Here is a 26,999-nt window from a genome sequence, read left to right on the forward strand (position 1 = left end):
GCTCACTTTGTAGCCCAGGCTGGTCTCGAACTTGCAACGATCCTCCTGCCTCAGCCTCCCGAGTGCTGGGATTATAAGCGTGCACCACCATGCCCGGCTGAAATAATGGTTATGTAGAAAAGTCCGTATTTAGCTCAGCGGCAAAAGCGCCTGCCTGGCAAAAGCAAGGTCGTGAGTTCGGTTCCCGGTACCGGAGAAAAACAAAAAAAAAAAAAAAGAAAAGTCCATATTCTTTGGAAAGGCATGTGGGAGTCTTTAAAACTTATATTCAAATAGTGTGGAAAATTAGAGCAAATATAGCAAAATGTTAACATTTGAGTTAACAGAGAGTGTATATAAACATTTATTGTACTATTTTCACTTTAAGTATTGCTAACATTTTTCATGAAGTTTGGAAAAATAAGGTCTACATTAACATAATCTCTAAATTATGAACTTTTATACAGTAGAAAACTCATGCAGTGTAGAGAAACTTTTTTGAGCTAGAAAAATTTAGTTCTAACTCTTCTAAATTAATTCAGTTCTACTACTTCCTTTACTCCATTATGTTTCATTTAAAGATTCATATTTCTTCTAATGGTAGCGGCTCCTCTGGGCTAGAGGAAGGAAGATAGAGTTTCTAAGTGACAGTTTATTTTTACATACAGATTGTTTGCAAGTCATGGATTGCTGTAAGATGAAAATCTTTGCCAATGTGGCAAAGTAGAGGTCATGATTAATGGTTGCTTCAAAATATTAAAAACAAAATATAGACTATATATTAATACTTTAATTTCTTAACATAGAATTTTTTTGGCTGTTTAATTGTATTGGTACATTTTAGATGTAGTTACAACATTCATCATAGGGAATTTGCATTTGTATGTGATATATCTTGCTGCTTCTGTTTTTTCCCATTCCCTTACCCTCCCTTCAACCCTCTTCCTCTCCTTATTGACAAAATCTTGGTGTCCATTGCTTCCTTCTATTTTTTTTCTTGTCCTGTCTTTTTGTTCTCCCTCACCCTACTTGTTTCCCTTCTCATTTGAACATTTTCTTCCCATTTCCCAGTATCTATTACAAATTTTGTATACATGTGTGATTGTTATACTTTCCTCTTGGATTGTTCCCTTTACAAGGATATAGTGACCTTATTTGTCTTTATTAATCTGTTTTGAGCTGGTTGTGGTGGCACATGCCTGTAATCCTAGCACTTAGGAGGCTGAGGCAGGAGGATCATTGTGAGTTCGAGACCAGCCTGGGCTACAAAGTGAGCTCAAGGCCAGCCTGAACTGCATAGTGAGATCCTGTCTCAAAAAGACAAAATAAAAAAAAGAATCTTTGCTAGAAATCACTTTGATTGCAAGTAGAATAGGTACCCCTACTTTTTTCCAGGTTTCTGTCACATGTAGTATTGTTTTCCATCCTTTGACTTTTAGTCTGTGATTTTATTTTTGAGTTAAATGTGTTTCTTGTATGTAGCATATTTTGTATCTTGCTTCTTGATTTATTTTACCAGTCTGTTTCTTTTCATTGGTGAACTAAGACCATTTACATTGATGGTTATAACTGGTATGTACTGACTTACCCTTGTCATGGTATTTTCCTCTTGTTGGTGCCCTGTTTTTCCCCTCTGTTTAATTGTTTGCCTTGCTTGGTCAATCACTCTGTTGGGTTCATGGAGTGTTAATCTTTGTTATCTCTTTCTACAGTGTCCTTCAGAACATTTTGGAGTGCTGGTTTGGTGATTTTGAATTTCTTCAGGTATTCTTTTTCCTGGAAGTATCCTACTTTTCCATTATTTTAATTTTTTTTATTGAGACAGTGTCTCACTGTGTAGCCCAGGCTGACCTAGAACTCACAGTGATCCTCCTGCCTCAGCCTCCCAAGTGCTGGGATTACAGGCATGTAATCCACCACACCTGGCCTCTCCATCAATTTTGAAAGATAGTTTTGCAGGTTACATCAATCTGGGTTGGAAGTTTTTTTGCTTTTACAGCTTGAAATACTTCTTTCCAAGCTCTCTTTGGCTTGAAGGTTTGTGTTCAGAAGTCAGCTGCGATTCTGATGGACTTTCCCTTATAGGTGATTTGTTTCTTTTCTCTAGCATGTTGTAGCATTCTGTTCTTTTGTTAAATTTCCAGAATTTTGTCTATTATATTCCTTGGAGTAGATTTGTTTTGATCATGGGTAATTGGAGTTGTTTATATCTTACTCATCTATAGTCAATTTTTTTCCATGTTTGGGAAGTTTTCTTTCATTACTACTGTGAACTGTTTTTTAATGTCCTTTGCACTATCTCTTGCATTTTGTTGACTCCTATCAATATTACGTTATTCTTTGCATCATCTAGCAGATGTTGGGTTGATATTTCCTAGTCTCTTGTTACGGCTCATTCTGCTGCATATACTTCGAGTGGAATTTTTAATCTGTTATATATCTGTTTGAATCTGTTTCATGGATTCCATTTCTTTCCTATGTTGAGAGTTCATGGTTTCCATCATTTTCCTAAGATTCTTTATTTTTTTCAATCTGTATCTGCTCTAGAGCCGCTAACAAGGTCTTTCCTTTTTTTTTTTTTTTTTTTTTTAACAAGGTCTTTCATTATGGTAACCATCTCTGTATTTACCTGAGAAATTATTTCTGATCTGATTTTTTTCTAGAGCCTCATTCATCTGCTTTGTTAGTTCTGGTGTTACTAACACCAGAGTTCGGAGAATCCAGCTGGGTGTCTTTCTGATTGTTGCACCTCATTGCCTCCCCTTTTTTCCTTACGAGTAGGAAAAATTTACTCAGAGAAAGAAAACTTCTTTTTAAGAGGGACAGAAGGGAGCACAGAAAGTGGGTTGCTCCTACCCTCTGGGTTAGTCTTTGGTTAACTGGGAATCTAGGTTCATGTGTTGGTTAACTGTCTTCTCATTTGTATTTTTAAAGTTTAATTCCTGGTTGCTTATGTCAAGTAGCTTTATTGCTTGTACTTAGAACCCTTAGGAAATAACTACTTCTCAGAGATTTCTTCCAGGTATAACTGGGTATTGGGTTTTGAGTCTGTTGCAAGATCCTACCTCTTGGGGCTGGGGGTATAGCTCAGTGGCACAAGCACCTGCCTGGTTCAAGGTCCTGAGTTCTAATTCCTGGTACAAAAAAGTCTTACTTCTTCAATTTATTGGGGATGAGAGGTTACTGCCTATTTGGCCTATACCTTGCTTTTTTGGCAGTGCCTTATGGCATTGTTTATGACCCTTAGGCAATCTCAGTCTTGCCATATCAAGAAGAACAACAGATTGTAACAATTTTGTCACCTTAGCTAAAGTAGCACAGTCAGTAATAACAATAGCATCAAAAATAGCCTAATAAATGACAAACTGTGGTAACTATTGATTTACTACCTGTCTTGCTTACTTTTCTCTGGTTGCTGGGACAAAATACCAGACATCCAAAGTTAAGGAAGGAAAGGTTTATTTAGCTCAAAGTTTGTTTAGGTTTCAGTCCATACTCAGCTGGCTCCAAGGCAGAGTGGCGCATGGCAGAGGGCAGCAGTTCATGGCAGGGGAAGACAGCAGAAGCAGCAAGAGCAAGAGAGAGGAGAGCAGGCAGGCAGCCTCTTTCTGTCCCTTACATATGCAAACTATCTGCCCCAGAGCGGGTCTAACACTCATATCCATGAGTCAATCATAAACTCTAGAAGCTTGCCTCATGTCTGCAAGAGGCTTTGGGGGGACATCCAGACACAAACCTTAACATTCCACCCCTAGCCCCCTAAAGACTCATGGATATCCCTTTATGCAAAAGACATTTTAGTCCATCTCTAAGAGTTGCCAAAGTCCTAATACTTTCAGCATTGCTGAAGAGTCCAAGTCCCAAGTCTCCTCTTGAGATTTAAGGCAGACTCTTAGCTGTGATTCCCCTGTACAATGAAAAGTTAAATGTGTCGAACATTCAGTAGCACAAAATAATCATTTTCATTCCAAAAATTACAAATGGGGATACAAAGCATTGGGACCAAAGCAAGTCCAAAATCCAGCAGGGCTAACATTATGTCCTGTAGTTCCAAATCCAGCGTCTGAAGCAATCTGTGGCACATTGTGAGCTCCAAAGGGCTTGCATGACTGCACTCCTATGGCACTTCCAGTGGTTACAGCTCCCACGGCTTCTCTCTTGGGCCCACTTTGCTCCCTCGTTGCAGCTTTCCTCAGACAGTGCACGTTCCTGGCTTTTCCAAACTTCTGAGGTTTACACTGCACCTTTCGCTTCACACTCACAGCTTCACATACTGCGCTGTCAGGAGCACACTGCCTGGCCTCCTAGGCCTTCTGAAATTGAGGTGGAAGCCTTTTTAACCTCAGAACTCTTGCATTCTGTGTGCACCTAAAACCAGTGCCACATGGATGATGCCAAGGTCTGCTGCCACCTGGAGCAGTAGTCCAGCTTTCCCCTCTCTTGGCCATAGGGGTAGAGTGCCTGGATCACTGGGCACTCTGAATCCAATTCTGAGGAGCAAATTCTCTGTGCCGCCTCCATTCTGGAACCTGGTGAGGACACCACTGCTATTTTGGAGCCTGGCGCTCTGCAGCTTTCTGTCTTTCACTTTTGCAGTTTTGAGGCTGCAAGGAATGGACACTTGCTGCTTCTTGTGATGACCTCAGGCCGTCTTTTATATTCTCTTGTTCCTTCTCAGCAATGGAGATCTGCTCAGCCTTATCTTTGCACTCCACAGCTTTACAGGAGCTTCCTTTCTGGCCAGACTCACAAGGTTTTAAATCATCCTGCTGGGCTCTTTGCTCTTGATTATTTTTTTTTCAGTTGATTTTCTGCTGCCGGAAATCGAACTCATGACCTTGTGCTTGCCAGGCAGGTACTGTGCCGCTGAGCTAAATCCCCAGCCCCTGCTCTTGATTCTTAATATAAATCTGGCTAAAAGCCCCCAACAATAGCCATCCCACTGCCCCAACATTCGACTGCCTTGAAATTTTTTTTGCCAGATGAATTAGTCCACTGCCCTCAATCTCAGTCTCAGGGAAAGTCTCTGGACACGAGCAAAATGCAGGCAAACTTTCTGCCAAGCCATAACACACATCATCTGCAGTCCAACAACCAATGCAGTCCTTCTTCCCAGCAGAAAGCTCCCCATCTCTACCAGCAGAATTTCTACCAGCCATCTGGTCTTCTGAGCTGTGACCGGAATCTCCAATACAAACAGCTGAATGTGTTCCAGCTCTGGTCTTTCAGGTGACATCTCCGAACCTTTCTGAACACTTCCCACAAGCCATTTCCAAAGGCTCTTGAACCACATGGTCAAGTATAGTCACAGCAACGCCCCCACTTCTCTGGTACCAAGTTCTGTCTTGGTTACCTTTCTCTCATTCCTGGGACGAAATACCTGATGCCCAAAATTAAGGAAGGAAAGGTATATTTAGTTTACAGTTTGTGGAAGTTTCAGTCCATATTCAGCTGGCTCCACAGCAGAGTGGCACATGGCAGAGGGCAACAGTTCATGGCAGGGGAAGACAGCAAAAGCGACGGGAGGAGAGCTGGTGGGCAGCCTCTTTCTCTCCCTCACATATAGAAACTATCCGCCCCAGAGCGGGTGTAGCACTCATACCCGTGAATCAGTCATAAACTGTAAAAGCCTGCCCTATGTCTGCATGAGGCTTTGGGGAGACATCCACACACAAACCATAACACTACCTTTAACTGTACAAACTGTATTTGTGGTTATATAACAATCTAAAATCAGAAAATTGCTTACAGTAAATATGTATGCCCTTAAGGTGGCTGTTTCACACCCAGAAGAGAAAATTTGAAAGGCATCAGCAGGAAAAAATAGAGAAATGGAGCAAGAGAAAGAGATTGTAAGCAAGGCTGCATGATAGAGATTACACAAAGTTTCGGAGACTGGTGTAAGAGGTGGAAGGGAAAGAGAGAAGTAAGATATAAAGAACAGAATGGAACAACAATATAAAAAAACTGGAAACAGTATTCACACTCATATAGAAAGAACAACATGAAAGGAAGAAAAAATGTCTACTTGAAAGTGTGGCTCTGCTGTTACTGATAGATAAATTGGGCATCAAAACCCAGATCCATGTTTATTAATCCCAGCAAGTCAGCAATAGATTTTCAGCAGCCAGTGGATAATTGCAACAAGCCTGCATCTTTAGTTCTATTCAAGTTCAGGCTGCTTTGTGGCTTGAGGCTGTAACCTGATTTATTCAGCCTGCAACACTGTTTGATTCCTACTGGCTTGAACCTGGCTCCTTGCCAGCTTGAACTCAGCTCTTTTACTTCCTGCTGACTTGAACTCAGTTCCCCTTTGCCCTAACGCTGGGAGCCACTAGATGGAGGTAGCAGTTGCTCTGTGTTCTGAGTTCAGTTGGCCCCTCTGCAAGATGGCTACTGGCCAATCACCCTCTCTTTGGGGACATCTGGACTGAAATAACTCACCAGCCACTGCAGTCCACTGTGTTCCCTGCTCTCTTTTACTGTTGTGTTTCTCAGTGGAGACCTCTGGGGTCACCAGTAGTGACTGTTCATCTGCAGGTTTGGGCTACCCTTCCCATCTAGTGAGTCAGGTCTCAGGGAGAAAATGCCACTTGCCACCTCCTTCTTATTTGTTGAAGTCTCTCTTCATTCTCCCTGTGGACTTTTGTTCTTGCTTCAGATCCTTGCTGGGTCCTGGGCACCTACTTCCTTCCTTCTTTTTCTCACTTTGCTATAGTCCAGTTATCTGGACACCAAATCTAAGAGAGTCTCTTTCTCTGCTGTTCAACCCTCTGCCATCTTCCCAGAAGTCCCTAAATTGTTAACTGTTGCATTTGGAATAAGTGTAACTTCAAAAGTCAATATATTTTTTTTGAGACAGGATCTTACTATGTAGTTGAGGCTAGCCTTAAACTCATAGGGATCCTCCTGCCTCAGCCTCCCAAGTGATGGGATTATAGGTGTGTACCATCTTGCCTGGCTAAAAGTCAATAATCTAAATTGATTCATAATTATGATAATTTGAGATCTAGTCACATTATGTATTAAAAAATATTTCTGAAGTAGTTGTAGTTGAAATTAATTTTTTTTTTTGTCTTTTTGAGACAGAGTCTCGCTATGCAGTTCAGGCTGGCCTTGAGCTCACTTTGTACCCCAGGCTGGCCTTGAACTCACAAGGATCCTCCTGCCTCAGCCTCCCAAGTGCTGGGAATACAGGCAAGCGCCACCACACCCGGCTTGTAGTTGAAATTAAAACCAAGAGAGAGAGGCCTAGGGATGAATTTTTCTTTCAGCCCTTTAACACTTTCCCATTGGCTCGAACTATCTATGGTACAAGTACAAATCACTGGTGGTTCAGAGATACGTGACAGCAAGACGTGAATTACAGGCCTGTTGTATGTATGTATGTATGTATGTATGTATTTATTTATTTAATCAGTCAGTCAGTCAGTCATTCAGTCTTTTTGAGACAGGGTCTTGCTATGCAGTTCAGGCTGGCCTTGTGCTCACTTTGTAGCCCAGGCTGGCCTCAAACTTGCAATGATCCTCCTGGCTCAGCCTCCTGAGTACTGGGATTGGAGGCATGCACCTCCATACCCACCCATCAAAAGTTTTTGTATTGAAAAAGTGCATAGAGGCAACAAAAAATAGGTAAATTGGATGTGATCAGAATTTTAAAAAATTATACATCAAAGGCACTGTCAAGAGAGTGGACAGACAACCCATAGAAGAGGTGAAAATATTTGAAATTGATATTTGACAAGTTAATATCCAGAATATATCAGGAACTCTTGCAATTCAAAAAGAATTTATTGAAGAATGGATAAAAGAGTTGAATTAACATTTCTTTGGGTATTGAGGCTATAGCTTAGTGATAAAGCACTTGCCTTACAACTAAGGACAATCAGTGTATATGCATGTGGAAGTGATGTAGGATGCAGTTTTATTGTGGTGCTGAAGGTTGAACCAGGGCCTTCACACTAACCACGTCCTTAGCTCTATTTTATTTTATTTTTTATTTTGAGAAGGGAACTTCCTAAATTATCAAATTGCTCAGGCTAAGCTCAAACTTTAGGTCCTCTTGCCTCAGTCTGAGTTCTGAGATTATAGGCATGTGCTACCATATCTACTTTAGGTACAACTTTAAAAAGATGGATAACATAGGCCTTGTTAAAAAGATTAGGTTAGCACAAAGCCATGTAGATATCTGGAAGGTGAAAGTCCCAAAGTAAGGAAATAGCTAAAGCAAAAGCTATGAGGTGGGAGTCAGCTTGACTCGAAGAATAGCTGGTATGCTTGGCAGGCACAGAGAAAAGTTTGGTGAGTGATAGAAGAGGTCATAGATGTTAGAGAGGCAGGTGTAGGAAATGATGTAGGACCTTGTTGGCTATTGTAAGTAATTTTTGTCATTTTTGTTTCTTCATTCCGTCTCCTTCCAATATTAAATTGGATTATGTATGGAAAAATGTTTAGTAACCAGGAAATCACTCTCTAAATGCTACTTTTACTATTTGAGTATTGCATATTTTTGTTTTCAGTTAACTTAGTCATAGAAATCACTTCCCTTTATCTCATCAAAGGTAAAAAAAACTTTTTCATAAGCAAATAGAAAAGAATGCTGACACTTATTACTAGCACATTTTCAATTGGGGAGGTGGGGGCAATTTGAAAAAACATTATTTCTATCACTGAAATTACTGGGCTTATTGTTTCTAACAGGAATGCAAAGAAGAAATCAAAATGGATGCAAGTATTAGTGTGAATTCTGTTACCATCTCTGTTGAGGGAATGACATGTAATTCCTGTGTTTGGACCATTGAACAGCATATTGGAAACGTGAATGGTGTGCATCATATTAAAGTAAGTTATTCTCTGTGTGATGGTTTATGCCTGGATGTCTCCCCAAAGCCACATGCAGTCCTGGGGTAGGCTTTAGAGTTTAGGATTGATTCATGGGTGTGAGTGCTACAGCCACCCTGGAGGGGATAGTTTGCATATGTGAAGGAAAGAAAGAGGCTGCTTGCTGCCACTCCCTCCTTTTTGCTTTTGCTGCTTTTGGCTGTCTTCCACCACCGTGAACTGTTGCCCTCTGCCATGTGCCACCCTGCTTTGGAGCCAGCCCACTATAGATTGAAACCTCCACAGACTGTGAGCTAAATAAACCTTTCCTTCCTTAAATTTGGGGGTCAGGTATTCTGTCTCAGCAGCAAGAGAAAAGTGACCAAGACACTCTGGAAATCAGTGAAGTCAAATGCTGGTGACTAGAATTGTGTTAGAAAATTACTTCCGATGCTGGGATAAAAGCAGAGGCTCGGATCCATTTGGTAATAAAGATTATTAAATTTCTAACCAGGGAGCTAAATAAATTTTCTTTGTCTTCTTAATTCTTCTTTACAAAAAAGAAAAAGAAAATAATTCAGTTTAAAAATATCTGAATCCAGGCATGATGGTACATGGCTGTAATTCCAGCACTCAAGAGGCTGAGGCAGAAGGATCCTCATGAATTTGAGGCCAGCCTGGTTTATAAGTTCAAATCCAGACTGGGCTACATAGTCAGAGCCTGTTTCAACAAAACAAAAGAAACAACCACTACCTAAAAAATCTGAATATGAATGAACTAACCTGCCCAAAACCCTACCTATGAGTGCAAGAGGCTTTAAGGAGGCATCTAGATAAAAACTATTACATCAATTCCTTGGTTCTTTGTATTTATTTTTGTCTTAATTTTGTTCATTTCTGCTCTGATCTTTATGATTTTCCTTCTTAAACTAGGTTTGAGTTTGCAGAGTTCTTGCTTGTCTAGTACCTCGAGGTGCATCACTAGGTTGCTTTTGTTTTCTAATGTAAGCATTGGCAGCAATGAACTTCCATCTTGAATAGTATTCATTATTTGGGTCTCATAGGTTCTGGTATGTTGCGTTGGTATTACAGTGTGATTCTAGGAAAACATTTTCATAACCAAATAAAGGGTAACAATAGTTATTATAATATATACCATTATGTTAAAAATGGTACAAGACATAAACCAAAATGATTCTTACAAAAAAGAAACAGATAACACATGCTTTTTTTTCAATGAACTGAGATAAACTTTTAGTATAAAGCTGGGCATGGTAGCTCATGCCTGTAATCCCAGCACTGGGAGGCTGAGGCAGGAGGATCGTTGTGAGTTCAAGACCAGCCTGGGTACAAAGTGAGCTCAAGGCCAGCCTGAACTGCATAGCGAGACCCTGTCTCAAAAAGAGCAAAGAAAAAACTTTTTAGCATAAATAAAGCAAATTAACATATGTTACAATATTTTTAAAACAATGGAATGTGTAATTTGAGTAAGTATTTCAACTTCTATCTACTTTCTATTTATCTCTCTTTGATCTCTTGCTCTTTTTCTCTCTCTGGTCAAATGTGTTCATGCCTTTATAACCAGTAGAAATTCTCTTTTTTTAATACAGTTTCAGGATCCAACTCAAGTAAACCTTATGAAAGGTTAGTTAAGGGGTGCTTGAGTACAATGGATCCTCAAATTATGACCGGTCTAACATGAAAAACTTTGGTCATGATCGGAAGTTTAGGTTTAACTTACCATCAAAGTCTTGAGTTGTGACCCGAATGCCAGCCACTTGTGTGATTGTAAATAAAGACTCACGATCTCAGAAAAGCGTATGTAAGCATACATAAACATCAGTTTGAGCCCAGATGCATGTGTTTGTGGATGTGATTTTGGATGTGATTATTCAGTGCTTTATATAATTGCTCTAATTATCAAATGCTACCAAAATGGCCCTAAAAAAGCTAAAAAAAGAAGCTAAGGAAGGAAAAAAAGGTAAAGGAAGCAATCACAATTGAAAAAAACAATATTGAAGGAAAGCAGAATGCAGAAACAGATGACCTCAGTCCAGTTTTTAGCCCTGAATAGGTTGAGACCTAGTGAGCCAGAAGCAGGTTCTAGTGGGCTACAGACCCTCCCAAGGAGAGAGAGGACACCAGGGAACCAGATTCCTGATGTTCTTATGGGCAGAGGGGATGCTCCTTTCAAACAATAACCACTTTCCATTTCATCTTCCCTTCTTAGAAGTCAAAGATGTCACCTTGAATGCTAAATACATTATGAAATTATTGTTTCTGGCAAACTAGGTACATTTTATAACTTTTTGGTGAGTACATTAGGAGAATTATTGTTGTTTCTTACAAATTATGCACATTATACAACCCTTTTTTATTATGAAAGGTTAGTTAAGGAGTGCTTTGGGGGGGTTCAGAGTGCATTATGGGTATTTCCATTGTTTCTTATGGAAAAAATCATCTTGGCTTACAACCAACTTGAGTTACAACCAACCCTTGTAAACGAATTGAGTTCTTAAGTCAAGGGTCAACTGTATGTTTAAGTAGTAAAAAATACCTTTTCATAAAGAAAGCCAAGAATACATCGCTGGAGAACAGAATGTAACTAAAGAGATCCTCATGTCTGCAGTAGACTTTCTTCATTCCATTTTTCCTCAAACCTCAGCACACACACAAAAAGAAAAACATGAAAAAATACGGCAACAAAATGCCCCCAAAGACTCCCAACTCCCCAAGTGTAGACCCAAGGGGCACTGATGGACAACAAAGCAAACAAAAAAATCTGTGCTGTGCAAAATGATTGAAAGTGGATGTAAAGAAACTCGGCAAGTTCAAAGATGACATAGCATAGTAGTGGAAATATCATATGAAATAACCATTGTTGTTACTGGAGAAATAGCTGATTGGAAGAGCTGACCAAAATGATTCTGAGTATGAGTGACAAATTTATGAAGGATACAGACTCCACCAAAAATTGCCAAACAGGAATCCCAGAAATAAAGAATCCTATAGAATTGACAGATAGCAGAATGACCAATTTAAAGGTAGGGTTTTGGAAATTGACAAAATGCAATACATGATGATTTACTCAGAGAAGCCTTAAAAATGATACGAGAGGAAGAAAAATCTATTGAACAGCTACTAAATGACGCTAAGAAGACTAACCTAAGGCTAATTAGAGTTAGAGGAAAAATTATGAGGCAGCACACATAGAATAAAAAACTCTGTTTGCAGAAATCATAGCAGAAAACTTTTCTGTATATGAGGAGAGAACTCAACATACAGGAAAGTGAGGCCCACAGATATTAAATGACTGCATTGAAAATAGAAGCTCCCTGTGACAGGCAAATTCCCAGATGTGCAACAAAAAAGAATCTGAAAAGGTGTCAGAGCAAAGCATAAAATCCTGTATAAATGTAAACTCATTAGGATCACAGCTGACTTCTCAACACAAACTTTAAGTCATGAAATCTTGAAGTATTTCAAGCCTCAAAGAAAACATCTTCCAACCCAGACTAATATATCTTGAAAAACTATCTTTCAAAGTTGATGGAGAAGTAAGATCTTTCTGTGACAGTGCTTTAAGAGATTCATAAACACTAAACCAGCACTCTATAAAATACTTAAGAATGTCTTGGACAGAGAAAATGAAGCCAACAAAGTAAAAAGCTCAGATGGAGTGAATACACCAAACAAGGTGAGTAGTTAAATGAAAAGGGAAAAATAAAGGAGTGAAGCAAAATAATGCAATGGCAGGAATAAATAAGTCAGTACCTTTTAGTTACAACTCTCAATGTAAATGACATTAATTTCCCAATGAAAAGACAGAATTTGGCAGAATGGATCAAAATGCAGAACTCAATCAAAGATGAAATTTGTAAACAAGAAATCAAAGGATAGAAAATAATATTCCATGCAACAGGAACCCAAATGCAAGCTGGGGTAGCAATTTTATTCCCAGACAAAGCTCAACCTCAAACTGAAGAGAAAAAAGCAAGGATGATCACTTTATATTAGTAAATGGAACAATTTAATGGGAAGAGATAACATAAATATATACAGTGGTACCTTGGTTCATGAACTTAATTCTTTCCATGATTCTGGTAACAAACCAAATTGGTTGAGAACCAAATCGAATTTCCCCATAAGGTCAACAGTGAGTGACTTCAATACCTTATTTTTGCAAAGAGATCAGCTAAAGAAAAAATTTTCAAAGAAATATCAGAACTGAACTATATCTTCAAATACGTGGATTCAATAGATATCTATATAATGTTCTATTTTATTGCACATTCTTGTCCAGTAGCACATGGAACTTTATCCACATACTAGTTCATAAAGCATGCTTAACTAAATAAAGAAGAATCAAAATTATTCCATCTATACTATCAGATTATTGTGCATTGAAAATAAAAATCACCCACAAAGCTGGGCGTGGTGGTGCATGCCATCTACTTTTCAGAAAGAGGGCTAATATCTAGAATATATAACGAACTCAAGTGAATTAGACCTTCCAAATAAAAGACTTAATCAAAAATGGGGTACTGACATGAGCAGGCCCTTCTAATAAAAAGAAGTACAAACGGCAAATGCATGAAAAATTGTTCAGTATCTTTGGCCATTAGGAAAATGCAAATTAAAACTGAGATTTCATCTTACTCTAGAAAGAATGCCTATTGTCAAGAAATTAAATAATAATAACAAATGCTGGAGAGGGTGCAGAGGAAAACAAACCCTTCTAAATTGTTAATGGAAATGTAACCTGGTACAATCACTATGGAAATCCGAGATTCCTCAAAAAATATGACTACAAATTCCACTTGACTCAACTATTTCTCTTCTAGGTATCTTCCCCAAAGAGTTAAAAACATCCTATTACAGTGATACACAAATACCCATGTTCACAGCAGCACAGTTCATGGTAGCCAAATCTTGGAAGCAGCCTCTGTGTCCATCCACAGGTGAATAGATAAAGACAATATAGCAGTTATATATAGTGAATTGCTACTATGCTATAAAAATGGGTAAGTTTGCACCTTCTGTAAGAAAATGAATTGACCTCAAGACCATAAAGTTAAGAGAAATAAATCAGATACACAAGTTTAAGTACTGTATGGTTTCTCTTATAGGAGAAAACAAAAGCATAAATAAATTAGAAAAATGAAATATAGGTGAAAGGAAATAGAGAAACAGGCCTTTTGGAAAAGTAAAGGGTCCCAAGAGATGGAGGGAATGGGAAGGGTAGGATAGGGTACCTAAGAAGAACATGTGTCACGTACATGTACTAAATACATTGAAAGTAGTCATCATGCACCACAAAAATGTATTAATAAAAAATATAAAGGATAAAATTTTCATCTGCGTGTGGTTGTATATCTTTGTAAACCCAGTACTCTAGGAGGCTGATGCAGAGGGATTATAAGTTTGAACCCAGTCTAAGTAACTTGGCAAATTAGTGAGTCCCTGTTTCAAAATATAAAATGAAGAATAAACTGGGGTTGTGTCTCAGTGCCAAGGCCCTGTCTTCAGTTCCCAGTAGGAAATAAAAAAATAAACTTTTTAAGAGTCGGTGGCCAGGGCTGGGGATATAGCTCAGTGGCACAAGTGCCTGCCTGGCAGGCACAACGTCCTGAGTTTGATTCCTGGTACTAAAAAAAAAAGGCCAAACAGAACTGGAAAAATTATAGCTATATATGCACATAAGCAAAATTAATCTCCACCTATACTTAACAGTATATAAGTTAATTCAGTTAGGTAGACATTTTCTTTCCTTTTGGTGATAAAGGAAAATGTTTATATACCTAAGCTAACTAAAACCAAAAATCTTTTTTTAGCCATGTGTTTTGACACATGCCTGTAATTTGAGTACTTGGGGGGCTAAGGCAGGACCATCTTGAGTTTAAGACCAGCCTGGGCTACATAGCAATTTCAAGGCCAGCCTAGACTATGCAATGAGACTGTGACCCAGCAAACAAACAAATAAAATGTGGTTCATAGTAAGTATTAAAGTCAAGTAATGTGATTCTATTGTTTTTTATTATTTTTTAAAGTTGTGTATTCTGGTTAATTTTCCTTTCATTTACATTTTATTACTACTTTATAAGTTTGTATAAAGATATTTTTGAATGCTGTTGTAAATGGTATTTTGCATACTAGCAGAATATTTTTATTATTGTTTAATGTGAAAACAAGGAAAGTTATGTAGATGTAGTGTCTATTTTTTTTGAGTCAGGGTCTTATTATGTAATTCAGTCTGGTCTTGAACTCACCCTGTAGCCTAGGCTGCCTCAAGTTTGTGCCAATCCTCCTGCCTCAGCCTCCCAAGTGCTGTGATTACACCTATGTGCTACCACACCCTACACAAGTGGTTTTTCTTCATCTAGAGATAGGATGCTTTTCTTTTTTCTCTTAATACAGTGTATTACATTGTTTGAGTTTTAAATGTTGAGCAAGCTAGGCATTCTCATGTTAAGCATCAGTTGGCCAGTGAATACTTAAAGGATACACAAGAGAGACTAACTGAAGAAATTTCCTTATATCTGTCACCTGCGAGAATCCTTGCTACTCATTTGCATGATGTTCTTCTCAGTTCCATTTGCTTCTACGAGTTGGTCCAGGCTTTCCTCCCTATTTACTCTGTTAAGGTAGAGATTCCTGACTAGTGGGTTGGAATTACTTAGTGTCTCTCCATACTAGTTGCCATTTTCAAACCTTTTTACTGCTGCCTCCTTCTTATCCCCAGTCACTCTTCAAGATTCTTAACACTGATAGTATAGATAATTTCAGCACTTTCCCATTCAATTTCATTTTGCACCTGTTTTCCACGGCTTCAAGTTGTATTGAAGGGTCTAACAAAATTGACATTATCTCTTTCTTGCCAAAAATGTGAAGATTTGTGCTGTAAGAACAATAAATATATGGAAACTTTTAAAAATATGCTATGAATTGATTACTTGTGAACATTTTTTTTCATGGAGAGGGCATAATGAGTCAATCCCCAGACATGTTGTTTTAGCTGAATTGTGTTCTCATTTGCATGATGTCCCGCCCAGTATGAAAACAAAACAAAAAACCAGAAAACAACTTTATATTGATGATGGTACTGGGCGTGTACCTGGCATGGTGGCACAGCCCTTGGGAAACTGAGGCAGGAGGATCACCACGAATTTGAGGCCAGCCTAGGCTACACAGTGTGTTTAAGACCAGCTTGGACTATACAGTGAGACCCTGTCTCAAAAACTAAGCAAACACTCCCCCATATCTATTTATATTGACGATGGTTCTACTTGCTAGAGGCTTTCTGAACATTTTTTTTTGTACCCGGAATCGAACTCAGGACCTTGCACTTGCCAGTCAGGCGCTTGTGCCACTGAGCTATATGCCTGGCCCAGTGTACTTTTTTTTTTGAGACCGGATCTCACCTTGTAGTTCAGTCTGGCTTTGAACTTACTCTGTAACTCAGGCTGGCCTGGAACTTATGGTGAGCCTCCTGTTTTTGCCTCCTGAGTGCTGGGATTACAGGCAAGTGCCACCTTGACTGGCTTCTAATTTTGTTTTTATGCAATTTTTATTATAGTGATAGTGGAAAGTAAAATGCCACTTTGAAATTTGATCATCTTCTATCCCAGAATGATTTTCCTGTGACTAATGTAGATTCACATGAACAAAAATGCATTTTTAAATGCTACCCAGAGAAGATGTTAATTTCTAAAGAAAGCTTTGTCTAAGTGGACCTCAGATTTCCCACAAGATTTAATATTAGAGATCCAATGGATTCTAATTATCAGAAGCTAGTTATATATTTAAATGTGTAAATCATTACATGGCAACTAGAACATCTTATATTTCTGTAGATTGGATACTTATGGGAAGCTCTACTTTTTAATTATTTTTACTCTAAACAGTACTTTTTACCCATTCAGAGATTTCAAAGTGGTTCTGACATTTCAGTGAAAGACAGGATTTATACTTTATCATCTCTACAGTATTCTTGTATGCTATTCTGACTTTTCAGAAGATTTTGAGCAGATTTGCTTCAGTTTTCATTGTTTTTATTACAGAACATTGAGTAATTGGCACATCATACTCCTTTATGAAGTTTGATACATTTCCTTAATTCAGGAGTCATGTGAAATGTGGGGCTAGTATGTGGGCAGTTCTTTCTTTTCAAATCTGAAGCTGTGGGTGATTTTTCCCCACCTTTTAGTTTCCTATTCATTTTTGCCAGACAGCAAAATAAACTTTGTTTCCATTTTACTATTTGTAGAGGAAAAAAAGCATTATTTCTTATTTGTTGACTATGCACTGTGATTAGCTAAGCCTTTTTTTTTAAGAGCAGAATATATTTATTGAGGGAAAGAAACCTTCTGTCCAAGAGAGGGACAGAAGGGGGGCCCGAGTGGGTTGCCCCAAGACTTGTCTTTTCTAGGGACTTTTATAGAGCAAAACCACAAGGTGAGGTGGGTCCAAGGTAGGGGAAAATGGACAAAACTATGGTCAGCCAATAAGAATTGTTCAAGTAAAATTGATTAAATTGGGATCGAATGGGGAAGCGAGTCACAAAGCAAGCGGGCATGAATACACAACAGGGGCTTTTCCTGTAAGGGGTTGGGTCAGGGACTTTCCAAGGTGATCGCTACCTATTTAGAATATTAATCCCTGATGTTTACACCTAGGGAGATATGTGGGCGAATTTGTTTAGTCCTTTGTCTTGAGGTCTGGCCCACAGCCAATACGTATCTTATCTTGTCTTTCTTGTTGGTTCCTTCCACGGCCTGGCCCTGTCTGACTGCCTACAATATTTCTGTCTAACTCAGCTGCCTAAAACATTCCCCCCCTTTGAAGAAGTAACCCAAACTGCCGTGAGGAAGTAACGGGCGATGACCTCTCTGGTTTCTTCAGGCTGAAAGGGGTTGTAGTTGTTGATTGGCAGTCAGAGATACTCTTCAGAGGGTCTGTCAGAAGGCCCTTGATAGACACCAGGCGTTTTCATCTTGGGTAGGCGTATAAGCTAAGACTGTTGATAGTTTGGGTAGAAAAGTTTTATTTGGCTGGGCATGGTGGTACATTCCTGTAATCCCAACCCTCTGGGAGACTGAGGCAGGAGGATCACAAGTTCAAGCCCAGCCTGGGTGATTTAGTGACTTATCCTGTCTCAAAAATAAAAAATGAAAAAGAACTGGGGATGTAGTTTAGTATGAAGACCCTACTACTACTAAAACCAACCAAACCAACCAACCAAGCAACCCCAAGCCCCTTTATTTGTACTGTAATATGCCTTCTCCTAAGTTTTCTGCCCCTGAGGCATTCATGTAAATACTTAGATATGGCTGTTTCCATCTTTGTGTGCTTCAAAATTAGATTTTCCTTTGTATTAACCATCTACTTTGGCATAGCACCAGTTTTAGAGGCTCGTGCATTTCTTCCCACCCCTCAGAACACTAAAAGGATAGAATTGCTTTTAGTTTTCTCTGGTGAAAGAGCCGTGTTGGAAAAGCTGGAGGTAGCAGGTAATTATTTTGTTTACTGTGCTGCAGATTTTCTCCAGTGAGTTTGTCTTCCAAATTATCCAAATTTATAAAAACATTTTGTAATTTTCCACTAATCATGAAGACTGCAGAGCTACTTTGTTGATTAAGAAAGAGGATAATAAAAGTAGCTCTGCAATCTTCATTGCTGAAGCTCTAAAAATGAGTTAATTTTGGCCGTGCATGGTAATTGGGCCTATAATCTCAGCTCTTGAGTGCAGGGGGATTGCCGCAAATGTGAGGCCAGCCTGGGCTACAATAGTTTCAAGGCTAGCCTGAACTACACAGTGAGACCCTGTCTCAGAAAACAAAACAAAAACAAAAACACAAAACAAAATAAATGGAGTTAATGTCAGTGAGTAGTAAGTATGACCCTGAAACCAGTTAAACCTCCTCCTTTGATTTAAGGTAAGGCTGATGCTGGAGGCCAGAATAGAAGCTGAATCTTATAAATTGTATAATAGTGTCTGTGCTAATTATAGTAAAACTGTTTTAACCATGAAACTGGTTCACATAATTTTTTTGCTTCATGTGCTTTAGGTACTTTTTGTCCACTGGCAACTGTATTTTTGGAAATCCCAAGTTCAATACCTAGCAAATTATTTTATGTGAATATTTATTTCTTTTAACATATCCATGTATGACTGTAAAGCTAGATTCTGCATTGATCTTTGCAAGTATGTTTTTATTTCCCAAAACAGCATACTTGCACCCCACTCATATATAAGACTGCTGTATCCATTGCATCATCCCAGAATTCACCACTGCCTAATAAGGTCTGTTTAAGGTCAAATAAGTGTAATTGAATTTTGATTAAATTGTACAGGAAGAATGGCAGTGATATAATATGGAAGCACTTTATATCACAAATCAGTAGTGATTTGTATAAATTTTAGTGACAGAAACTCTAGGCTTCTTTCCAGGGCACATTAATAATTTGATTGCTAAACAATTTTACTCTCTTTAAAATAAAAAAAAAAACATACTTCTTCCTTGTCCAGCTCTGCCTCTCCACCTCCTGTCAAATGGCCTTATCAAATAGGGCATACTGGTGACCTTTCTTCTTTTTTCCTTCCTGAAAAAATATTTATCTAAATGTCAAGTCTTCTAAACCCAGAGACGGATTTATGGTGAAGTTAATGAAGCTTAAATTTTAAAGCCTTTCTTTTGCCTTGACCTCCTAGTAAGACCCTAGAAAGAACATAAGCAGTGTATTCATATGGTGATGTTTTTGTAAAATTTGCAAAAATAAAATATTTTAACCAAACAATCTTTTAAGCCCCTTGTCTATTTTCACTTTAACTCTTCTGTTAGAGTTTACTTTTGTGTTGGGTTGTGTTGGAGTGGGAAGGAACATTTTGGAGATCTTACTAAGGAATGTTAAATTGAGATATGTATGTTTATTTTAGGATTAGTAGGTTATTTGGCCTATGCATGGTTCCTGATTACCACACATAGCAGTGTTTTTATCCTTAGTGGATAATGTATAGTTTTTACTAGGAGGTATGTTAAGGAATGCATTCCCAAAATACCCCTATGATCCATGATGCTTACTCAGTGTCATAACATGAAAGTGTAGGGCCTAGTATAAAACTGGTAAATGAATGGTATCAACGCGAAGGGTATGTAAGATTAGTCACTGTACAAGTAAACTTGAAATGCTCTAAAGTCTTACAGTTTACATATAAAAAACTCAGTAGCTTTCCAAAATTTGAAAACAGTTCTAGAAATTTATCAATACTCATTTGTGTTATTGAAAGGAACTTTTATAAACTTTTACTTGTAAAAACTTGTATCTAGAGGAAAGATAGAATTGTCTTTCATTTTTCTATACAGAAAATGATTTTATGAAGTCAATCAAATGAAGCACCAATCAGACTCTATAGGCATAGAGTTGGAAAAAAATTGTAGTTATATGAGACATTATTTATAAGATGTTATTTTTATGGATGTTCATGGTATTTGTTATCTTTAAAAATTATAACTTGCAAGTTTTTATTATGCATTCAGAATGTTTATTTTGGTACAGAATTTTGTTCTTTATAATTTTGTAGTCTTTTTCTTGAAGTCCCTCAGAGATTTTTGTTTTGGAGGAAACAAAAGGTAAATCTGCCTCTTTCTAGGCACCATATAGAAAGTTGTTTTTGTCCAAACATAGTTTATTGCCAGAATGTAACTCAGCATGGTAATACATAAATGTTGATCACTTTTTAAGTAATATTAAGGTTGAAATTTCTAGATCATAATTTCTGAGGTTATAATTAAGACTAGTTGACTTAGAAACCAGATATCAGGAGAACAGTATTTGCTTGTGTCAGGGAGCTCTTGGTAGTGTTTGGAATTAAGTGATGTAGACTTGTGATACTGAGTGAGAAGTTGGGCGTGGTGGTGCACACCTGTAATGTCAGCATTTTGGGAGACTGAGGCAAGTTCAGACCCAGCCTGGGCAACTCAGTGACTTAGCAAGACCCTGTCTCAAATAAAAAGAGGCTGGGTATATAGCTCACTGTGAAGGCACTGGGCATAAGCCCTGGTACTGACAAATAAAAAAGGTTAATGAGATTGCCTTATTAATAAATACAACAGGGGGACATATTAAAGCACTAATGGAATCCAAGGAGAGTGACTAGTCAAGAGGTCACTAATTTTTCTGGTTTTTGTTTTGTTTTTTGTTTTCTGAGATAAGGTCCTGCTATGTAGTTCAAGCTGGCCTTGAATTCACTATGCAGCCTAGGGTGGCTTCAAACTTATTGTGATCTGCCTACCTCATTGTCCCAAGTGCTGGGATTACAGGTGTGCACCACCATCCCAGGAAAAAAGTTTCTAATTTTTGAATAAATAGAAAAAAAATGAGATCTGGGTGTGGTGGCACATGCCTATAAACCCAGCACGCGGGAGACAGAGGCAGGAGGTTTGCCATGAGTTCAAGGCCATCCTGGGTTACATAATAAGCTGAATATCTCCTATACCTTGATATTGTTTCATATTAGTAGCTAGAGACTCATCCAATCTTTTTATTTTTGTTTGGGACTCACTTTCGTTTCCTGATTTTTGTTATAGCAAATGACAGTGCATTGAAACATTTTTTTTTTCAAATTCATGCTCTCATCAAAACTGTATTAAGATAATATGGCCATTTTGATTTTTTTTTTTTTTTTTTGGTTTTTCTCCGGTACCAGGAACCGAACTCACGACCTTGTGCTTGCCAGGCAGGCGCTTTGCCGCTGAGCTAAATCCCCAGCCCCGGCCATTTTGATATTACAACTTAGTACGTAATAATCGTCTGTCCATGAAGATGAAGAGTCAGCTATTCTATTTTATTTTTTGGTCTTTTTTGAGACAGGGTTTCGCTATGTAGTTCAGGCTGGCTTTGAGTTCACTTTGTAGCCCAGGCTGGCCTCGAACTTGCAAGGATCCTCCTGCCTCAGCCTCCCGAGTGCTGGGATTACATGCATGCACCACCACGCCCGGCCTATTCTAAGGGGCATAGTTTTCTTTTACTAAATTAATGTTCTTGGTATACTTTTGACATACATAATGATCACATTTATCATAGGGAATTTATACCTGTACATAAAATATCTTCATTGTGTTTTTCCCATTCCCTTTCATCGTCCTTCCCCTTTCCACATACAAAACTTTGTTTCTATTGCTTTCCTTCTGTTTTTAATTTTTTAAATTCCTATTCCCTCCCTTCCCTTTTCTCTCCCTTGTGCCCCTTCACATTTGAACATTTTCTTCTTACTTCTCAATATCTAGCAAGCATTTTGGTCTTTATTTTACTCTTTGGGTTTCTTACACAACAGGAATAATACAATATTAAATGTATGTCTGATTTATTTCACATTATGTTCTGAAGGCACATCCATTTACCTAAAAATGTCTCAAATTTATCCTTCTTTATGACAGAGTAGTACTCTATTGTATATAAAAATCAAATTTTCATTATGCAGTCATCTGTTGATGGGTATATGGGCTGTTCCCAAGATATACCTATTAGAAATTGTGCTGCTGTAAACATGGGTGTACATATATTGGTGTGGTATGATATTTTAATCTTTTGGGAAGATATCTAAAAGAATAGCTGGGTCAAATGGAACTTCTAGTTTTAGTTTATTGAGGAATCTCCATACTGATTTCCATATTGTTTGTACAAGTGTATATTCTGAACCAACAGTGGAGAAAGGTTCCTTCTTCCCTGTAGCACTACTGTCATTTGTTATTGGTTGATTTATTGATGATAGCCATTCTTTTAGGAGTAAAATGGAATCTCAGTGTTGCTTTTTCATTTTTTGAAAGACCAGTGATGTTGAACATATTTTTATTTGCTGTTCATACTTCTTCATCTGAGGAGTATCTGTTCATTTCAGATGCCCATTTTTGGATTGGATCTTTAAATTTTGGGGATCTGATATATTTGATTTCCTTTTTAAAAATTGCTTTGTATATTCCAGATATTAGTCCTTTGTCTGAGGAAAAGCAGGTAAATTTTTCTACGCCATTCCATGGGTTGTTTCTTTACTCTGTTTGTGGTTTCTGTCACTGTGTAAAAGCTTTTTTATGTGATGTAATCCCAGTTGTTGATTCTTTGTAGTATTTCCTGTGCAATTTGGTTTTAGTTCATATAGTCTTTGTCTACACCTGTGTTTTTAAGCGTTTCACCTATTCTGTCTTCTAGAAGATTAAGTGTTTCTTTTAAGATAAGGTGGCTGAGTATGTTTGAAGCTGTTTTTGCATCTTCTGATCTGTTCCACTTATCCTCAGGTCTGGTCTCCCCCAGTACCATGCTGATTTTATTACAGTAGCTTTGTAGTATAATTTCAAGTCAGGGGTTGTGATACCTGCTGCCTTGCCTTTATTGCCTAGAATTGCTTTTGCTATTCTAGGTCTCTTCTGGTTCCTTGTGAATTTTAGGATTTATTTCTCTACTTCTATGAGTTATGCTATTGGTATTTTGATTGGAATTCTATTAAATCGTGTGTGACAGTTTTGGAAAGTATGGCCATTTTTAATATATTAGTTCTGCCTATCCAAGAACAAGGGATACTTTTCCGTTTTCTGATGTCCCTTTGATCTCCTTTTTCAGAGTGCTGTAGTTTTCAATGTAAACGTATTCTATTCCTTCATTAGATTGATTCCTAAGTATTTCATTTTTCTGGATGCTATTGTAAAAATTTTTATTCCCCTAATTGCTCTCTCAGCAAATTTGCTATTTGTATACAGGAATGCTATTGATTTTTTTTTTTTTGTCTATTTGAGACGGGGTCTCACTATGCAGTTCAGGCTGGCCTTGAGCTCACCTTGCAGCCCAGTTGAGGTTCTCATGGTAGATATTGATGATCGTCTGGATTTCTGTAGGGTTCATTGTGATTTCACCCTTTTCTTTCCTAATTGCATGGATTTGATTCTTTTTTTTCCTTGTTTTTGGATAAGGTTGGATAAGGGTTTGTTTATTTTATTTAATCTTTCAAGGAAGCAACTCTTTGATTCATTGATTCTTTGCATTATTTTGTTAATTGCATTAATTTCTGCTCTGATCTTTTTTTTTTTTTTTTTTTTTTTTTTTTTTTTTTTTCTCCGGTACCAGGAACTGAACTCACGACCTTGCGCTTGCCAGGCAGGCGCTTTTGCCGCTGAGCTAAATCCCCAGCCCCTCTGCTCTGATCTTTGTAACTTCCTCCCTAAAATGCATTTTGTGTTTAACTTGCTATTCTTTTTCTACAAGCTTGATGTTCAGCATTTGACCTCATTGCATTTTTCTGATATAGGAATTCACTGCTATAATAGGACTGTTTTTATTGCATCCCATAAGTTCTGACATGTCATATTGGCATTGTTTAATTGTAGAAACTGTCTCATTTCTTCTTTAATTTCATCTGTGACCATTGATTGTTCAGTAAGGTGTTATTTAATTTCCATGAGTTTATGAATTTCTTGTGGTTTGCCATTAATTTCCAGTTTCATTGCAGTATGATCTTATGCATGGAATAATTTTAATTCCTTTGCATTTACTTAAACATGTTTTATGCACTAGTATGTGATCTACTTTGGAGAAAGCCCCATGTGCTACTGAGAACAATGTGTGTTCTATTGTTGTGCAGTGGAACAATCTGTGAATATCTACCAAGTCCATTTGTTCAGATGTTTAATTTAGCTCTGATATTTGTCTTCTGTCTAGTTGATTTGTCTGTTTCTGATAGTGGGGTATTGAGATCCCACCTTATAATAGTATTAGTGCTTATTTGATTTTTAATGTCTGTTTTAGTTTGGTGTTTTGCAAGGGGGACAATATACCGGACACATATTTTACAAGATTATTTGTAATAGTCACCCAAAGAATCATATACAAAAAGAGAGTGCAGGAAATCTGTCCACACAGTAAAGACCAAAGAATCCAACCAAGTGCCTGGATCCCACAGGAGTGTCCTGCACGAGTCCACCTGAAGACCTAGAGCCCATAACAATGCCTCCCACGAGTCCAACTGGGGACCTAGAACCCGCAACAATGTCTCATGCAGGTCTTTTTCACAGATCTGCGCTGGGAAGGCCCAAAGGTCAGTGGTAGAAGCTAGAAAGTTTATGTCAGCAGGACGAAGGATCTGTGCTAGCAGGCTGAGGGATCTGAACTCGAGCCAGGAATCGACACTCAAAGTAAGAACCAGAGCTCTCCCAAAAAGTACCACTGCTACCCTCAGCAACAGTGAGGTCCTGACCTCCTCTGACCATGAGGAAAGCCAGGTTCCCATCAGGAAAGCCAATGTGACAAATTTCTCCAGGAGACTGAACTGTGCACTATGTTCCCCTCGGGAGCCAGGAAGCGATGCTCAAAGTGGGGACCAGAGCTCCGCCAAAGTGAACTGTAGCCATTCTCAGTGACAGTGAGGTTCTGAGGTCCTCTTCTGATGAGAACAGCCAAGTTCATCAGGAAGGCCAGCATGACAAGGTCCTCCAGCAGAATAGCCCAAGAGAACCAGCAGCTCCCTAACAGCTTCCCAACAAATTCTCACAACTCCCAACAGCCTCTCTTCTTCTTCCCCATTTCTACCTCTTACGCTGCCAGCAATCTTCAGGTGGGCCTCCCATACCTGGCACCATGTTGGTTCAGTTCAGGTGGGTGTTACAAGTTGACCACCAGTTGTCAATCCATCACAATATCCATTAATGTTTGTTTTATATAGTTGAATGCACTTGTATTTGATGCATACATATGTGTGATTGCAACCTCTTTCTTTTGTATGATTCCCTTAACAAGTGTATAGTGACCTTCTTTGTCTCTTCTGATCAGTCTTGGCTTGAAATACACTTTGTCTGCAAGTGGAATAGCAACCCCCGCTTTTTTCTGTTCCTATTGCATGGAGTATTTTTCTGTTCCTATTGCATGGAGTATTGCTTTATGTCCTTTAACTTTCAGTCTCTAAATTTCTTTTTGAGTTAAATGTGTTTCTTGTATACAGCATATTGTTCGATTTTGTTTCTTGATCCATTCTGCTGTGGGCTTTTTTTTTTTTTTTTTTTTAATTTCTTTTGGGTTTTTCTTTTTCTGGTACCAGGAATTGAACTCACGACCTCACACTTGCCAGGCAGGCGCTGTACCGCTGAGCTAAATCCCCAGCCCCTGCCATGGGTTTCTTTTGATTGGTGAATTGTGACCATATACAATTGATAGTTATTACTGATACGTATTGACTTATTTTTGTCAGATTATTTTCCTGATGTTTTTTTTTTTCCTTCTTTCCCTTTCTGTTTAATTGCTTACCTTACCTGGTGGATTCATTCTGTTAGGATTATTTTAATTGTAGTCTTTTTTTGTTTTTTTCTAGAATATTCTTTAGAAAGTTTTCGAGTGTTGCTTTGGTGGTCATGAATTTCTTCAGGTGTTATCATGTTATCATGAAGATATCTTATTTCTCCATTAACTTTGAAAGATAACTTTGTGGAGTACCTCAGTCTGGATTGGAAGTTGTCTTCTTTCAGGGCTTGAAATACTTCAAAGCTCTCCTTGACTTGAGGGTTTGTGTTGAGAAGTCCGCTGCGATTCTGATGGGTTTTCCTTTATAGGTGATTTGTTTCTTTTGTTTAACAGCTTTTAATATTCTGTTCTTGTGTTGAATTTTTGGAATCTTGACTTATATGTCTTGGTGTAGGTTTTTTTTTCTGAATTGATGTTCTATAGTATATGCCTCACTTACGTGGCTTTTTTTTTTTTTTTTTTTTTTTTTTGGTACTGGAAATTGAACTCAGGACCTTGCGCTTGCCAGGCAAGCACTTATGCCACTGAGCTATATCCCCAGTCCTCCCTCACTTATCTGTATGCCAAATTTTCTTTTCATTTCTTGAGCTATATTCTGATATTAACTCTTCTGAAAAGGATTTTTATCTCCTATGTGCTATCTTCTGATTTTTCATTGTTTCCAATTCATCTTATATTAACTATGTCCTTTGTTATTATGGTTATCATCCCTTTAGTTATCTGTGGAATTATTTCTGATTTGTTTTTTTTAGAGACTCATCAATCTCCTTTCTTACTTCCTTTGCCAGCATTTCAGAAAGTTCAGCTGGGTGCCTTTTGATTTCTTCCACATTACTGCGCTCTGGATTTGCCTTGGGTGAACTGGAGGTCTGATATTGCATTTTGCTTCCATGTTTTCTTTTTTCTGGTACCAGGAATCGAAC

At 38.2% G+C, this 26,999-nt stretch overlaps 1 protein-coding gene across 3 annotated transcripts in view; it reads left to right on the forward strand.

Annotated features, from left to right (window-relative positions):
* Atp7a (ATPase, Cu++ transporting, alpha polypeptide) overlaps nucleotides 1-26,999 on the forward strand; it is a 160,255-nt gene that overhangs the window by 43,641 nt on the left and 89,615 nt on the right. For all 3 annotated transcript variants that reach the window (XM_005412629.2, XM_005412628.2, XM_013508826.1), the window contains exon 2: nucleotides 8,680-8,820. In XM_005412629.2, coding sequence (XP_005412686.1) covers nucleotides 8,701-8,820 — 120 coding nt within the window. In that variant the 5' untranslated portion in view covers nucleotides 8,680-8,700. The remainder of the gene's footprint in view (nucleotides 1-8,679; nucleotides 8,821-26,999) is intronic.

The sequence above is a fragment of the Chinchilla lanigera genome, unplaced genomic scaffold, assembly GCF_000276665.1.
Source record: "Chinchilla lanigera isolate Chin_1 unplaced genomic scaffold, ChiLan1.0 scaffold00156, whole genome shotgun sequence".
In the NCBI taxonomy this organism is placed as follows: Eukaryota; Metazoa; Chordata; class Mammalia; order Rodentia; family Chinchillidae; genus Chinchilla; species Chinchilla lanigera.